At 47.8% G+C, this 18,299-nt stretch overlaps 1 protein-coding gene across 1 annotated transcript; it reads right to left on the reverse strand.

Annotated features, from left to right (window-relative positions):
* Positions 1–15,426: 15,426 nt before the first annotated feature.
* On the reverse strand, positions 15,427–17,005 carry LOC146822383 (uncharacterized). Its single transcript, XM_085610048.1, has one exon. It carries the CDS (start codon positions 16,618–16,620, stop codon positions 15,427–15,429), a length of 1,194 nt encoding a protein of 397 aa, XP_085466174.1. The 5' UTR covers positions 16,621–17,005.
* Between the last annotated feature and the right edge of the window lie 1,294 nt (positions 17,006–18,299).

Genomic DNA, 18,299 nt, shown 5'->3' on the forward strand with positions numbered 1-18,299 from the left:
GCCATTTCATAAATTGATCAATGGCTCTGAAGCAGCTGAAAATTTGTGAGCTTCAATGTCTTCGGCTTTCCAGTGCAAGGAGTATTTGTGTGATATCTGCATAGTTATAGCATGTGAGGTGAAACTCATTGATCAGTGCTGGTTATGACTTCATGTGGATGCTGAAAAGCATGGGTGAGATGATAGAGCCTTGAGGGACCCATGCTTTTGTGAAGTAAGGCTTGGATGAGAAAGGGGAGAGTGGATGACATTATTTGTGTTTTGTAGGAAGGATGTGATCCAGTCAGGAGCAATCCCCTCTATGCCGGTGATGGAGCAGGTATACCTTCTCTATTTTGCATGAAAATACTAATGACGAAATCAATTTATATATTAATTTGAATTAACTGTGTGCTGTGATATATTAACCAACAACGTGCATTTTTGGTAAACACAAATTACATGCAGGACTCATTGCTATTTGCATAGCAGAATAACTCATAACTAATTGTGGTAAGCCTATTAATAGTAGTATGTGTGGTGATAGAATATTGCATGATTTATGTTTCTTTAGTGACGTTTGCATTCCTGTTGATGCCGAATGGTGAGTATTATTGCTTTAAATGTCGCTATACGCCAGGAAAATAATACATAAAGGGATTAGTGTGGGTTTAACATTAGAATCTTCATTTCCACATATTAATTATTCTTTTGTGTATGTTTTGCTTAAGTTGGCATTTGGGCCTACCAAGCCATGACATTCAAAATGGAGTTCGGAAGTGGCCACCGCCTTGTGAGAGCAATGTCTTCTGCGCAGACTCGGATGGCTCTGAAGACCTCCAGGCATCCTCATTCAGAGCACAGTGTTCCTGGTCAAGGATAGGAGCATGGAAGACTGCCAGATTTCAGTCAGTGAAATTACCCGGAGAAAAAAAATAGTCACCTATAATCAACAATATCGCATGAGCATGACATAGACTGAGGATGTGACCAAGCAAGTTCTCTGAGAACCCAAGACAGTGAGAGACCTGGACCATATAACAATTTTTGCAAAATGGACCAATTACATTTCTTCTTAGTTCAATAAATGTTTCATGTTACCCAGAATTTTATTATAAAAAGGGTAGTAGAATAGGGAGGGGTAGCTTGATGAGGGGAGAGATACAGGTGTGGTGTGCTCATCGTTAGTCGTTTGAAAGAGCCATGTCCGTAAGAGTGTGTACAGAACTTGCGTGATCAATTTGCTTGCTCGATTGCTTGGTCCTTTGGATATCTTTGTGACTGTGCTGTGCTGAGCGAGAGAACTTTTCAGACTTATTGAATCGGGTCCTGCTTTCGATTGGGGCGATTGAGCAAAGAATTTGGGTTAGGCAGAGCCATTTGAATTAGAAAAGAACCCCTATAGCAAGAATAGGTAAATATAAAATGTCATGCAATTTGTGTTGATTGAAATTCAAACTTGATTGACCAAAATGCTAATTATATAATTGCGAGCAAGAAATTAGATAAACTAAATACTGATTAACAGAAAATGAGTTTGTGGTTCTTCAAGTAGGTTGCTAAAAGGATTCTGAAGCTTTAATGTGTTTTAACTGGTTCTAAATCACCATCAACCAGTCGAACTAATTGGTCCATTCGACCAAGTGGTGGAGTGCCTTGATGTTAAAGTTAGGATCCTATAGGTGTTGATGTAAAAATTTATATTCTGTAATAAATTTTCTTTCCCTATAGGTAATAAGGTACCTCCCCACATGTCTAATGGAAACATCATCCTCATGCGTGCTGATTTAGTGTAAGAAACGTGTGAGTGTTGGTGTTATGGGCCCCACCAATGAATGAGTGTGCGAATGAATAAGTGCGGTTGACGAATCTGTGACGTAGGGAGGATCGGTAAAATTGGTTGCCCACCCTTGCCCCTTTCCGCTGGATCAGCTTTTCTGGTAGCAGATTGATGGTTTTATTGCATTGGTTTGGTGATTATTGCTTATTGCTTTTGATTTCTGATTATTGGTTATTGATGGATGTTTGGATGATTATTGATTTATGTTCTAACATTCTATGTTGAGTTGAGTTGCATTCTATGTTGTTTTTGAAGACTTCTGGGATGTAGGAAGTTGGATGCCCTGTAGGTACACGGGGAAAACATGTGGCAAGTGAAGTTGCACAGTGTATTGTCTGTTGCCCTGTAGGTACACGGGGAAAACGTGCAACAATTGGAGTCGCACGACGCATTGTCTGGGTTCGAATTAGTAACATCGTCATGTGTTATCATTGGGGACATTTCTGTGTGAAAGTGGTGTATGGGTAGCGAAGGCCACCTGTGAAATTTCGGTCTTAAGAACAGGAGTCAATTGTGAGCTCGGATTACGCTGATCAGTGGAAAGGTAATAGGTCTCCCCTAAGCTTGTAAGAAGGGTAAAGTAGAGGGAAGTGCTACTTTATCAACAAACAAAATAATTCAGTGGAAGGGCAGAGATAAGAGCTGCTCTCGAGAAATACAGAACTACATTTTTCCATATGAATGTGTGTAAGTGAAATAGCATTCTGTTTTATCGTGAAACTCAGGCCTTAATTCTCAGGAGCAGTGGAGTCTCCACATGTGTCTTCTCTCCAGAGAAACGGTTAGCTAATGCTTGTTAGAAGGGTAAGGTAGAGGGAAGTGCTACTTTATCGGTGAATGGAATCAATCAATCAATCAATCAATCGCATTTATAAAGCGCGCTACTCACCCAAAAAGGGTCTCAAGGCACTGGGGAGGGGGGGGGGGGGGTCAGTGCTCGAAGAGCCAGGTCTTGAGCTGCCTTCTGAAGGAGAGGTGTTCAGGTATGGCGCGAAGGTGGCTGGGCAGAGAGTTCCAGGTCTTCGCTGCCAGGAAAGAGAAGGATCTTCCTCCGGCGGTGGCTTTGCGGATGCGGGGTACGGCTGCCAGGGCCTGTCCGGCGGATCGTAGAGTGCGCGGAGGAGTGTAGAAGGAGACGCGGTTGTTGATGAGTTTGGGTCAGAGGTTGTGAAGGGCTTTGTGTGCGTGGGTGAGGAGTCGGAAGGTGATCCTCTTGTTGACGGGGAGCCAATGGAGTTTTTTCAGGTGTCCTGAGATGTGGTGGTGGCGAAGGATGTCCAGGATGAGTCTTGCGGCAGCGTTCTGGATCCGTTGGAGTTTCCTCAGCAGCTTGGTGGTGATGCCCGCGTACAAGGTGTTCCCGTAGTCCAAGCGACTGGTAACGAGGGCGTGGGTGACGGTCTTTCTGGTGTCGGTGGGGATCCAGCGGAAGATCTTGCGGAGCATGCGGAGGGTGTTGCAGCATGCTGAGGTCACCGAGTTCACCTGTCTGGTCATGGTGAGGGATGAGTCCAGGATGAAGCCGAGGTTGCGTGCGTGGTTGGGGGGTGCTGCCTAGGGCGGGGGGCCACCAGGAGTCGTCCCATGCGGTGGGAGTGGGGCCGAGGATGAGGACCTCCGTCTTGTTGGCGTTCAGTTTCAGGCGGCTGTCTGTCATCCAGTTCGCCACTTCCTTCATTCCTTCATGAAGTCTGGTCCTAGCTGAGGTGGGGTTGTTTGTGAGTGATAAGATGAGCTGGGTGTCGTCGGCGTATGATATAAGGTCCAGTCCGTGTTTGCGTGCGATGTTCGCCAGGGGGGTCATGTAGATGTTGAAGAGAGTGGGGCTGAGGGAGGATCCTTGAGGTACGCCGCAGATGATCTCCGTGGCTGTGGATCTGAAGGGGGGCAGGCGGACTCTCTGAGCCCTTCCGGAGAGGAAGGAGATGATCCATTCGAGGGCCTTGCCTCTGATGCTGGCGTTGCTGAGGCGTCGTATCAGGGTGCGGTGGCAGACCGTGTCGAAGGCTGCGGAGAGGTCCAGGAGTATGAGGGCCACGGTCTCACCCTTGTCGGTCAGGGCTCTGATGTCGTCCGTGGCTGCGATGAGGGCGGTTTCGGTGCTGTGGTTGGTCCTGAAACCGAACTGTGTGGGGTCGAGGGAGTCGTTGGTTTCCAGGGCGTTGGAGAGTTGAGTGTTGACAATTTTCTCAATCACTTTGGCGGGGAACGGCAGGAGAGAGATGGGCCGGAAGTTTTTGAGTTCGGTGGGGTCTAATGTGGGTTTCTTTAAGAGGGCGTTTGAGCTCTGCGTGTTTCCAGCTCTCCGGGAAGGTGGCGGTGGTGAGGGAGGCGTTGATGACATCTCGGAGGTGCGGTGCGATGATGTCGTCGGCTTTGTTGTAGATGTGGTGCGGGCAGGGGTCCGATGGGGATCCGGAGTGGATCGAGTTCATGACGCGGGTGGTCTCCTCGGTGGTGGTTGGGCTCCAGGTGAGGATGGTGGTGATGTCGGTAGCGGGTCCGGGGGGGGGTTCGTGTCGGTGGTCGGGAAGCTGTTGTATATGTCGATGACCTTGTGGTGGAAGAAGGTCGCGAGGGAGTCGCAGAGGTCCTGTGATGGGGGGATGGAGTTGTTTTCTGCGTCCGGGTTGGAGAGCTCTTTGACGATGCCAAATAGTTCCTTGCTGTTGCGGGCGTTGTTGTCAAGTCTGTTCCGGTAGGCTGTTTTTCGTGCGGCGCGGAGGTGTTGGTGGTGTTGGCGGGTGGCGTCCTTGAGAGCTGACATGTTCTCTTCGGTCTGGTTGAGGCGCCACGTCTTCTCGCGGGCTCGGCATTCTTTCTTGGAGTCCTTGAGGTCGGGGGTGAACCAGGAGTTTTTCTTGTGGTTGTTGGTGCTGGCTTGAGTTTTCAGGGGGGCCAGGAGGTCGGCGCAGTCGGAGATCCAGTTGGTGAGGTTGTTGGCGGCTTCGTTTGGGTCGGTGGTGCTGGTGGGTCGGTTCTGGGAGAGGGTTGATGCGAGCTGATCCGTGGTGATACGATTCCAGTGTCTTCTTGGTGGTTGCTGGGTGTGGTGGTGCACAGTGGTCTTCTTGAAGATGAAGTAGACGCAGCTGTGGTCCGACCAGGTGAGTTCGGTGGTGTGGCTGAAGGTGATGTGTTTGCTGGAGGAGAAGATGGGGTCGAGCATGTGTCCGGCGTAGTGGGTGGGTGTGTTGACTAGCTGATTCAGTCCCAGGTTCGTGAGGTTGTCCAGTAAGGCGGTGGTGTTGTTGTCGGTGAGGTTCTCCAGGTGAAAGTTGAGGTCTCCTAGGAGGATGTAGTCGGTGGACGAGAGTGCGTGAGGGTTGACGAAGTCTGCGATGTCTTCGCTGAAGTTGGTGCGGGGTCCTGGTGGTCTGTACATGAGGGTGCCTCTGAGGGTGGTCTTGGGGTCGCTGTGGATCGTGAAGTGGAGATGTTCGGCGTCGGGGAGTGAGTTGTCGGTGTTGGTTGAGATGCGGATGGAGTTTTTGTGTGCGATGGCGATGCCTCCTCCGATGCGGTTGGTGCGGTCTTTCCGGATGATTTTGTAGCCGTCGGGGATGGCTATGGCGATGTCGGGTGCCGAGGAGGGATTCATCCAGGTCTCGGTGAGGAAGGCGATGTTCGGGTTCGTAGAGTTGATGAGGTTCCACAGTTCGATGGCGTGCCTGTGGATGGATCGGGTGTTGACCAGGATGCAGTGGAGATTGCTTCCGGGGGAGTTGTTCTTGACGGGAGCGGTGTTGGTCCGTAGGCAGGTGAAGTGACAGTTGTTGCAGGTGAAGGGTCCGTGGGTCCGTTTAGGGGGGGCGCGGTAGCAGCCCGGAGTGCGGCCGGGGTTGAGGTTGACGAGGGTGGCGGAGTCGTAGGTCAGGCGGGGGGCGCGGGGGCCAGGGGTTCGGGCGCTGAGCGCGGGCCAGGCGCGGACGGGCACAGACGGGCTTGCCTTAGGCGCGCCAGCGGCGCGCCCACTGCGCGGCCTCGCAGCGGCCGCCATTTAAGGGGTAGCCGGGGAGGCGGGGTCAGCTGGGAGGCGGGAGGAGGGCGGGTAGGGGAAAAAAGCGGCAAAAAAGCGGCGGCGGGAAAAAGGCTCCGAAGGCGAGGAGGCCTAGAAAAATGAAAAAGGCGCAGAAAAACAGGAAAAATGAGGGGGAGACGGCGGGAGGGCAAGGGGGACGGCACTCAGAAGATGCAGGCACTCGGGGATACAGAAGGAAACCAGGGGAGCGCGATCACACAACACAGGCACTCGGGGATACAGAAGGAAAAAAAAGGGGAGCGCGAACGCAGACAAACGGCAACACAGGCACTCGGGGCACAGGCAGCGATGCAGGCAAAAGGAGAAGGCAGAACAGGGGATCTGGATCTGGTGGCGCTGTGAGGACAGGGGAGCGACCTACCCTGGGGTCAAGGGTCGCTACCACTGCCTCGCAGCGGCCGCCATTTAAGGGGTAGCCGGGGAGGCGGGGTCAGCTGGGAGGCGGGAGGAGGGCGGGTAGGGGAAAAAAGCGGCAAAAAAGCGGCGGCGGGAAAAAGGCTCCGAAGGCGAGGAGGCCTAGAAAAATGAAAAAGGCGCAGAAAAACAGGAAAAATGAGGGGGAGACGGCGGGAGGGCAAGGGGGACGGCACTCAGAAGATGCAGGCACTCGGGGATACAGAAGGAAACCAGGGGAGCGCGATCACACAACACAGGCACTCGGGGATACAGAAGGAAAACCAGGGGAGCGCGATCACACAACACAGGCACTCGGGGATACAGAAGGAAAAAAGGGGAGCGCGATCACACAGCACAGGCACTCGGGGATACAGAAGGAATAATTCCGTGGCAGGGCAGAGGTAAGCGCTGTTGTCGAGAAATACGGAATGCTTGTGAAAAAGGTCAAAACTATCTCTTTGGTTAGCCAAGCGGACAATGGTGGTGTTTTTAAGTTGTTACTAACAGATTTTGAGTGAAAGAGAACGTAAAAGAAATGTTTCCGATAAATGTTGTAAAGGAGGGGTCAGCAGGAGTAGCGAGACAAGCTGACGTCAGAAAGACTACGCAGGGATTGGAGAATTTCAGAGTGATGTAGACGCTCCGGATTGGTGCGTTAGTATAAGTCGCGCTGAGATTGGATAAGACCACAGAATAGTCGTAGAGGAAATCTAACGATACAAAATAAAGAAAATTATGTATTACGATCCACCAGAGAATGAGAAAATGTCCTGGTTTGGGAAGATTAAGAATTTATTTAAAAAGGAGAAGCCGATTGTGACTAGAGAGGGACAGTTGCTTCCTCCACCGAAATCACCCGCATCCTTCATGGTTGCGAAATATGGGTATCATACATGTATTTGGCTAGATAATTGGGCAAAGTATACAAAAGATGGAGTTTTAGTGTTTCCAGAACATGGTTCATTTAATTTAGCGGTATTAAGGAACTTAAGAGAAAGGATGATGAGATTAGAACCAAGACCTAGACCTTCTCAGTTTGACGCATTGATAGAATGGGAAGATGAGATGCATGAAAGAGAGCGACAGCGGAGTGGCGGAAGGTATAAATACATGTTTGGTAGACCGTGTGGACAGGAAAATCATGATGACAGAATGAGGAGATGGCGGAGTGCGAATGTGGCTGATGGGATGTTCCCTATGAGAAATGCTGAGGAGACTAGTAGTAGAAAGTGAACAGAAAAAAGAAACAATTCAGGATCAGAAGGCTACAAGTATGGTGTGAATGAGTCGGAGGATGATGTACTCAAGGAAATGTTTTATAAAAATCCTCCTCCCCCGTACCAACAAAATTCTACGCTGTTGACACCAAATGCGCCAGTAAAAGAGGCACCACAAAATATAAAATTTGAGCCAACGCCACCTGAGGTAGGGAAAAATAATCCCTTTAGAGAATCAGAAAATACACAGCCCGGTAGAATGACAAATGAAAACTCAGCTGAATTAGCCAGAACTACCCTGGAGTTAACTGAAAAGATTAGGGAATTGACCAAAAACATGGAAGCTGTAACTGTTCCTGTAGCAATAGGACCAGTGATGCCTGTTTTTGATAAGCAAAAGGATAGTGAGCATTGTCTAACGATCCCTTATAACAGTAATAAACAAGCTGAAGCAGGAAAAAGGAATTCAGGAGAAAATCCATGGGGACAATTGGTAGAAACTTCTGGATTAAGTACTCCTAAAAATTTGACAGTAAATCAGAGTCCAAAGAATAAAACACTAATGACGACAGAATCAGTACCAGGATCACCAAAGAGTCTAGAACGAGTGAGGAATGAAACAATTCCTGTAGGTCCCACTTCTGATGAACTAAGCGAATGGTTAAGAAGTTTACAGCAAAAAGATACCAAACCCAGACCTTTAGATGTGGCAAAATTAAAAATAACTTTGGAAGAATTAATAGTAGGAACTATTCCAACAGAAAAGTTAAAAACATATCAGGATGAAGAACTAATGTTTCTATGTAAACGTATAAACATGGAGAGCAAGCAATTTTCATGAAAAATTGGAAGTGGCAAGTGAAATGGGTATCGATTTTGAGAAAATAAAGTCATTACAGAAACCATACAGAGTAGACTTTGCTGAAAAAGACATTGAGAATTTGAATACCGCAGGAAGATTAACTCAAATTAAAGAGCTAATTGTTTTACTAAGAAAATGGGGCGATGTATATAAATGGAAGAGCAGGTGGTTTCGGAAACGAGACGATGCAACAGACAAAACGTTTGAAGCTTTCCCAGTAAGAGAAAAGGAGAAAGTGGTAACTGAGTGTCCCATGAGAGATCCCAGGAGGAGGCTACGTGCATGTTCCCTGGACCAGACAGGACATTTTATCATTTACAAATGACTTCCCCCGTCTTCGCGAGAAGCCGGTGGAGTGGTATAGGCAGGTAGACAGGTTTGTCAAATTATCAAAAGTACTGTGGATTGATTTGAACAGTCCATTTGACATAATTGTGCCAGCAGATCTATGGGCAGAATGTGAAATTACAATAGGTTGGCCTACTCAGGAATATCCTAGAGATCCTAAAACAGGTGCCCCTGTTCAACTGATCGGCCCCTCTGGACAACAACTCCTCACCCAGCGCCTTGAGAACCTCATTGATGATTTGCCATGCTTAATACCCATTGATTGATTCTGTACATTCAAATTGATTTTCCTCAGTGGGGACATTAATGATGCGGTTTTAACTCTCCCTTGCCAATAAAAGCCTTGCTAAATTCAGTGCAGTCTTCAGGGTTGAATTTTGATGTCGAGTTAGCTCTCCATTTACGAATGCAGGGCCACATTCAATACATTTATAGAGTTTCTTTCCTGCGGGAAAATTCTGATATATATTTTGTTATCGATCCCTTGTCACATTCTATTCATTAATAGGGTTTCTCCCTAGTGTAGATTTGTTTATACGGCTTTAGCTTTTTCTTCCTGTGTAAGACTTCATTAAACTCTGTACATACATTGGATTTCTTGCCATGTAGATTTTTGGACCTCGCTTCAGTTTTCCATTTATTATGAATGCTTTGTGGTATTCAGTACATACATATGTTTTCTCCCCTGCGTGAACTTCCTGATCTTGTATTACATTTTGCTTTGTAATAAATCCCTTGTCACATTCATGTGGTTTCCCCCCAGTGTAGACACTGATATTGCTTTACCTCTCCCTTTATAATAAATACCTTGTCACCTGCGGTGCAGTTGAATGGCCACCCTCCATTTGGAATAAAGGTGTTCTCACATTTTGTACAATAATATGGTTTTTCATGTGTGAACATTCTGATGTATTTTTAAACTTTGCTTTGTAATAACTGCTAAGACACATTCAGTACAGCCATATAGTTTCTCAACAGTGTGGAATTTCTGATGTAGTATTTATCTATGCCTAGTAATAAATGTCTTTTTGCATTATGTACATTCATAAGGTTTCTCTCCTACGTGGATTATCTGATGTTGCATCAGATACGACTTTCTAATAAATGACTTCTCACATTCAGTGCAGTTGAACGGTCTCTCTCCAGTGGGGATTTTCTAAATGTTGCTTCAGCTCTCCATTGGTTATAAATGCTTTGTCACATTCAGTGCATTCGTACGGTTTCCCCCAGAGTGAACTCTGATGTTCCTTTAGCTGACTATATTCGATAAATGCTTTGCCACATTCTGTACATTGATATTATTTTGCCCCAGTGTGAGAAGTTGGCCTGGCATATGCTGGTCACTAATTATAGTGGCCACCTTGCACCAGTCCAATTCGACTCTTATGATGTTAGGTTTAAAAGACAACCTTTAACCCCTTCGATGCTCATGACGGAACGGTTCCGTCATGAGCATCGGTTGAGCTGTGCTCATGACGGAACCGTTCCGTCATGACCACGCCCGCGCTAGAACCCTTCAGCACCGCGGGGGAATCCGCGCAGCGCTGAAGGGGTTAAAGAAAGCTATCCTAGTGGTAGCTGTGGAGAGCAAGTCTTGAAGGAGTGTTAAGCTTATTGTTTTACCATAGATAACCTCTTGAATAACCAAATGAAAGAGTATTCCACACAGGTATATATATATTTAATTCTAGACAGAATCCCAGAGTCTCTTTATGAGGCTATGGCAAAGTTACAATTCAAACAAGCATTGATAGATACAAATAAATAGCACTGTTTACATTGGGCCCCAGGGGGGTACCAAACCATATACTAAAAAAAGTGGTATAAGAACCACGACAATTCTACAGACAATGCCTAGAGCATTTAGGATCGCTTGCCCCTTTATAATCCACCCTAAGTGATTAGGAAGGGGAGCCACGGGAAGTGCGTGCAGTGGAAGTTACTGCTATCGGGATCTCTATTGCAGCCTATGGAGAATGTCGCGGTTGGAAATAAATTGTTTAAAAATACTTCTAGCAGGAGTACAAAGTTAAAACTTTCAAGTTAAGCTTTTGAATAGCCCACCACCTCGGGAGTACCGTAGTACCACTGTTACCTGCCCCAGGGAAGCCGGGTGCATAGATCGATTTCGATGTCGGGTCGCGGGCTGATTTTCAATGGGAAAATAGTCAAAAGTTCTGCTAGCCAAAAGCATTGATGATTCCGTGAAGATCAAAGATGTGAAGATTGAAGAAAAGGACCTGAAAGCAGAGGGGACAGAGTCTGGGTCACTGCAGGGTGACCAGGAGGCTCAAAGCAAAGAGCCCTTCGATGTCGGGTGCTTCAGGATGAAGATGGTGTAGCTTGGATCTGCAGCCACGAGCTCCGGGAGGCTTCAAGGAAGGCCAGCTTCAGGAGGGCAACTGTCCCACGTCGGATGAGGGTCCCTGCAGTGTTAGTGTCCGGATTGGATCCACTAAGCCTTGGCAACCGCAACCCACGCAAGATGAACAAATCTGCTACGGTGCAGACCCACGAGGTCTGAGAGAGGTCTCCTTCTAGGAGACTGTAGAGCAGGCCTGGAGCAACCAGGGGAATTCTTGTTCGTCATGAAAGACCTCCGCTAGGGCCCACAAGCTGAGAGACAAGGGACCACAGGAGGTGGCAATTTGGAGTGCGTAAAAGGGCACCCACGGGCCACCGGAGGGAGCTAGGGGGGTGCTGGTCTTTGGCACAATGCTGCAAAGTGGTTGGCTCAGTAATGGGCCAAAGCACAACTTCCCCACTGGTCAGGGTCGTGTGCTATGCAAGAGGTGGCCGGTGTCCTGGGGTATTGGGGATTTCGGCACCCACACGGTCCACGGTGCCCAAACTTGTTGAGCACACTCACTGGCCTCTGGGATGCACTGGAAAACCATCTCAAGGGAGCAGGAGGTCGTCAAAGTCCGTAGGAGCAGCGAAGTTCCAACCGGGTCACTTGCAGTGTTTCAGGTGCCTGCCAAGCAGGGGGATAACTCCTTTATCCCAAGGGAGATTTCTTCAGTCAGCTGGGCAGCAGCTCGTCGAAGGTCAAGTCTTTGAAGTCCAAGATTAATCTGAGGCTCTGGTGCCACGTTATTCACCTTTATCCCCAAGATTAGGGGAGTGTCCAGAGTACTGTCCACCAATCAATCCCCTTTGTGTGTTTCCCACCTGGGTGAGGGGCAGGATGCCCCTGAACCGGTTCCAGGCAGTGTATGCAGAATGCAGGCGCTGGGAAACTCCAAGTGTCATCCTGAAAGCCATCCCTTGGTGTACCCACCCAGTTCCAATCCACATAACCTGTCTGGGGAGGTGGGAACACCTCCTTGCAACAGGATCCCTATTGTCCAGCTGCCGAGGCTGGGATTCTGCCCAGCAACAGGCAGCCAGGGTCGTTTTGGTGGCTGGTAGCATCCATTTTGTACCACCGGTGCACTTTTAAATTGGTGTCTAAATTCTGCCGCTTTTCCGATATCGTCCCTCTAGCAGGGGGGAATCGTGCCCTCATGCCCATGGCTGGACTGGGGGTATGATTCCTACATGTTTGACACCAAACACGATATGGTTCTGCGTAGCCATTCTCAAGTTATCGCGATAGACTTATAATGCGGTTAAGAGTATATGATATGGCTACACTACAAACAACCCAGCAATGATTTACGAAGGTTGCAGAAGGGCCCTACTCAGGTAGGGGTCCCCCCTCACACATACCTCAGCACCCTGCTGTGAGAAGTTGGCCTGATATGTAGTGCTCACTATTCTAGTGATCACTGTGTATCATTCCAAACGACCCTTATTGATGATTGGTTGTAAGTCAACCTTATAGACCAGCTATCCTAGTAGCGTGGATATGAGCAGTCTTAGGCTAAACTCTAGAGGGCGTGTTAAGCCAGCTGTTTTACCACCACATTTACCCCTTGAACACCACGTGAAAGGACACCACACAAGTTGTTATGAAAATAAAGGATATTTATTTATAACAAGACTACCCTGGCTCTTTATGAGTCAGGGAGCTAAGCACACTACAAAACTCTTACGAAAATACTTCAAGTTGCACAATTTACACAAATGCCCGAGGGGCACGAGAAACCATCTACACTAACAGTGAAATGCGAATGGTTAGAGTCTGGAGTTACTGATTCCGGAGTGATCCGATCAGTGGGACTAAACGAAAAAGGAACTGGACACTTGTAGAGCGAACCTGCGATGGAGCACCGAAATGCTCGAGTTACCTAGCCCAGAGGCTGCGGCTGCGTGAAGTTCGGCAAGATGTCGGGAGTCCTCGTTGTAGTCTCAGGAGCCTGAAAGAAGAAGTTGCTGGCAGGCGACCAGTGACGATGTTCAGCGAGATCCAAGCCTGGATCGGTGATGAAGGAAAACCTGAAAGCAGAGGGGACTCAGTTCTTAACCGCTAGCCAGCGATCGTGTGGGCACCAGGAGGGTACCGGCTGAAGTCACCTCGACCAGGTGAGTGGATGACGTCGGACTCGGCTGTTCCTTGGACCAGGAGGCGCGGCGGCGACCAGGATGGAGGGCGAGCTGTCCCACGAAGGTGTCTGCTGACGATGATGCTGGGCCCAGGAGTGGGGCAGCAGGTCTTGGCAGTGGCAACCCACGTGGTGGAGTCAAGATGGCGTCGGGAGTGGACCAGGAGGGTCCGGGGTACTCCTCTGTTGAAGGGGAGCAAGAGCCAATCTGGAGCAACCAGACCGGTGATGAAACTATCGGGGTGCGTCGTGAAGAGGGCCACAAGCCGGTCGGCGAGTGGTCGGACAACGCGGTGAACAGCAAGGAGCGGAAGGGCCCCCACGCAGATCTCGTGGATGCTGGGGAGGCAGACTTCGGTGCTGGAGCTGCTCAGGGTTAGGGCTTCTCAAACCCTAGGTGCACTCACTCGAGGGTCCCTCGGTGGGCGTGCTAGATAAGCGTCGTGCAGGTTCTGAAGATAGCCGGTCCCGCAGGTCTCGTCACACCTACGACTCTCAGCTGGGCTGATGATGTAGGTAGAGGTCAGAAATGGCAGGGACTCGGGTCTCGTCGAGCTGGGCAGTCTTGATCCGTAGGAGGGACTTACAGCAAACCGCAAGCGCTTAGGTGGTGCCTGCTGGTGCAGGGTGGCTACTCCTTAGCCACAAGGGAGAGTCTTCAGAAAAGTCAAGAGTTCCTTTCATGGAAAGTAGTTCAAGATTCAGAATTATCCAATTTGGGAAGGGGACTCGCTCCTACCTTTATTCTAAGAAAAGGGGCTGGCCTGTGACTAGGTCCTACCTATGGGTGGGGCCAGGAGGGGGGTGGTTACACCCCTATCCTTTGTCCGTCATCGCCCCAGCTCAGGGGCAGGGTTGCCCCCGAAACTGGTTTGAGCCGGGCTATGCACAGTGAGCACCGGGGTGCCACTTGCAATCACCTTCCTTTCAGCCCTGCCTACCTGGGATACACAAACCCTGTCTGGGATGGTGCTAACACCGCCCTCGACAGGAAACCCTTTGTCCAAGCTCCCCTCGCTGAAAGGTCTCCCAGCAGCAGGAGGTCAGACTTGTGTCTGGTGGCAGCATCCATTTTGTGATGCTGAGGCTTGAGTCAACTTTAACTGGGGTTCAAGGTTACTTCCATGTCGTGCCCCTCTAAAAGGGGGGAAGGCTAACCCCATCGCCAGGACTGGCGAGGGGTTCGTATTCCAATTCATATGACACCTTACTCGACATGTGTAGGTGATGCGATGCCAAAGTTAGCAAATAACCGCAGGGATAATAATGCATTTTAAAGTAGTTGGCCCGCGTCACCATGGAACGGCTATTAGGACTTGGTTCCGCAAGCCGTCGACGGGCTCAGCTCACGCCAGAGCACCGTCCCACATGATCCCCCACACTCTGCCTTCAGGATTGATAAGGCCTGCCATAGGAGTGACTGATAGGAATCCATGTGTCCATTTTAGGGTTAGGCGTAGAAATACTACACCTACAGCAACGGGTGATTACACCACGTTGCCCCAGCTGTCATGCAGCCAGTTGTGTCAGATTTGGGCGGCCACCCAGGGGTGGCATAATACATGCTGCAGCCCCTGGTAGGCCCTGGGTACACCGATGCCCTGGATACCTGTGGTATGCTGAGACAGGGACTGACAAGGCGGCCCAGTTCCAATTAGTGGATGCACCTAATGTACATGTGTGTTAATTTCGAGAGAGAACAGCTAGGCTGTGGGTCTGATTGGCAGGCCCACAGCCAGGGAAAGTCGTGAACCAATGAAGCAAAAGCAAAAAATCTGGGTGATCGTAGGATTGCAGACCCTACTCTCCTACACCTGCCTTGTAGGATTACCAAGGCCTGCCATAGGGGTGACCTATGAGAGTATATGTGTTGTAATGGGGTGGGATATAGGGTACCTATATCCCTGTAACGGGTGCTAGCACCACCTTACCCAGACTACAGTAGTGGTCTTGTGGTGTCATTTTGTATGGCTGTCCCAGGGTAGCATAATAAGTGCTGCAGCCCTGGTAGGCCTACTGAAGGACCCATGCCCTGGGTACCATCTACAAGGGACTGCCAGGGTATCCTCAGCATCCAATTGGTTTGTACCTAGGGTACACACATTAGTTTTTAGGGAGAGAGCAGATAGGCTGGGGTCCTGGCTAGCAGGATCCCAGCCAGACTAGTCAAAAACCACTCAAATACCAGTCAAAAAGTTGGGGGCAACCATATAGTCAGATTCCACTTTTATACACCCAGTGTAGATTTTCTGATGTCACTTTAGCTCTCCCTTTGTTGTAAATTCTTTTTTGCATGCTGTGCATTGATATGGTTTCTCCCCAGTGTGGATTTTCTGATGTCGCGTTAGCTCTCCATTTCCTATAAATGCTTTATCACATTCTGTACATTTATATGGTTTCTCCCCAGTGTGGATTTTCTGATGTCGCGTTAGCTCTCCATTTCTTATAAATGCTTTGTCACATTCTGTACATTGATATGGTTTCTCCCCGGTGTGGACCTTTTTATGTTGCTTCAGCTGTACATTTGTTATAAATGCTTTGTCACATTCTGTACATTGATGTGGTTTCTCCCCAGTGTGGACTTTCTGATGTTCCATTAGCTGTGACTTTCTAATGAATGCCTTGTCACATTCTGTACATTGGTATGGTTTCTCCCCAGTGTGGATTTTATGATGTCGCTTTAGTGCTCCATTCCTTATAAATGCTTTGTCACATTCTGTACATTTATATGGTTTCTCCACAGTGTGGATTTTATGATGTAGCTTTAGGTCTCCATTTGTTATAAATGATTGGTCACATTCTGTACAATGATATGGTTTCTCCCAAGAGTGGATATTTTGATGTCGCTTCAGCTGTCCATTTGTTATAAATGCTTTGTCACATTCTGTACATTGATATGGTTTCTCCCCAGTGTGGACTTTCTGATGTTCCATTAGCTGTGACTTTCTAATGAATGCCTTGTCACATTCTGTACATTGGTATGGTTTCTCCCCAGTGTGGATTTTATGATGTCGCTTTAGTGCTCCATTCCTTATAAATGCTTTGTCACATTCTGTACATTTATATGGTTTCTCCCCAGTGTGGATTTTATGATGTAGCTTTAGGTCTCCATTTGTTATAAATGATTGGTCACATTCTGTACATTTATATGGTTTCTCCCCAGTGTGGATTTTGTGATGTCGTTTTAACTTTCCATTTCTTATAAACACTTTGTCACATTCTGTACATTTATATGGTTTCTCCCCAGTGTGTATTTTGTGATGTAGCTTCAGGTCTCCATTTGATTTAAATGCTTTGTCACATTCTGTACATTGATACAGCTTCTTCCCGGTATGGGTTTGTTGATGCTGCCTTAGATTCTTCTTCCTATGGAACACTTTATTACATTCTGTACATTTATATGGTTTCTCCTCTACGTAGACACTCTGATGCTGCATTAGGTCTTTCATTGCAAAGGAAACTTTTCCACAGCCAGTCAATCAATATGGTTCTTCTCCAGTATGATTTTTTGTTAATGCACTTGCTCTTTCTCTCCCTAATAAATGTGTTGTCACTTTCTAGATATTCATACGGTTTCTCTTCTGTGTGTTCTTTCTGATCCAGGTTAGCTCTTCCTTTGTAATGAGAACCTTATCAGACTTGCTTCTGTAAGTCAGTGTGTTATTCCATCAATGTATATCAGGTGATCGCTAAGAGCCAAGTTCAGACCACATTGGGCAGTTTGGGTTTTCTGCTGTAGAATAAGACTTTGGCGAGGCATTAGCCTTCAAGGGAAGAAATTTCGAGGTGTATTGTTTTTACATCACTTTCTACACAAGTGATTAATGCATTCATCTTTTTTGTTCATTACTGCTTTTATTGCACATGTTGGAAAAAAATTTTAAAAAAACACGGGATAAGCTTAAATGGTGGGTCCTTCACAAAAATCTATTGGCATTTAATGAGACATTTAATTGACCACATAGACAAGTGCGCTGAAGAAATTCTAGATTACACTTTCAATGTAAAGATGCAATAGGCAGAGCAAGGGCATACGATCCTTCTTGATGCCCTCCTAATCGCTGAGTGTGGACTCAAGGAGTAACCAAGACTACAGTTGAGTCTTTTGTGCAGCAGCACCACAGTTTTTTTCACAGCTGTTCTGTGAAGATCTATAAGTGTCGGATTTGATGGGGCCAGAGACTCAAAATTTAGGTCCAAATGTGCCTTTGATGTAAGGGAAACTTCAAAGAGTGGTTTTGAAGGGCACCAGTATCTCTTCCAATCCCAGCACTCACTCCAGACTACCAAAGGGAGTTATCATTCCTTTGTATGGGGTCAGTCTACTACCCTGTGAGGGGTAAGAGTAGGCCCCTTCCTCCCATCTGCCCAGAACGACCCATCGGGATGCAGATAAGTGCTAAACCACACCCAACCCTTGCAGTGTCTGTAGCTCTCTAGAAGGAATACACAAAGGGGTCGGTCACCTAGCCCAGACATGTATTAGAGACAGGCTGTAAGGCACAAAGAGCAGTACAAGCAGAGAAAAGTCCACTTTCTAAAAGCAGCTTTTCAGAAATAGTAATGTTAGATCCGACTTTACCAGTAAAGAGGATTTATCATTACCATTGCAAAGATATGAAACATGAAAAGGCTACTCCTTTCCAATCAGGAATTACAGCTTAAGGTATTCTATGGATTTCCCGGTTCTTGCCAACGAGAGGAGTAGGCCTTACAGCAGTGAAAAAGTAATGTAACTGTTTGTCACTACCAGGACATGTAAAACATAGAAGTATATGTTCTGCCTTTTACTCACATAGCGTCCTGCCCTTTGGGTTACCAAGGGCCTTCCTTAGGGGTGACATATGTAATAAAAGGGAAGTTTTATGCTTGGCAAGTAGCTTTAAATGCCAACTCGTTATGGCAGTAAACTTCACCCATAGGCACTGCAGTGGCAGGCTTGAGACATAGTTTCAGGCTGCATAAGTGGGTGGCACGGTCAGTGCTGCAGCCCACTAGTAGCAAATAATTTGCAGGCCCTGGGCACATGTAGTGCACTTTACTAGGGTCTTATAAGCAAACTAAATATGCCAACTGAGTAGGAGCCCCATGAGCCCATGTAACCATGTTCAGGGGAGAGAGCACAAAC

Source organism: Triturus cristatus, chromosome 6 (genome assembly GCF_964204655.1).
Source record: "Triturus cristatus chromosome 6, aTriCri1.1, whole genome shotgun sequence".
Lineage (NCBI taxonomy): Eukaryota > Metazoa > Chordata > Amphibia > Caudata > Salamandridae > Triturus > Triturus cristatus.

Coding starts and splice junctions, on each gene's coding strand:
- LOC146822383 (XM_085610048.1), bottom strand. CDS start 16,620: ATGAAAGACCTAATGCAGCATCAGAGTGTCTACGTAGAGGAGAAACCA.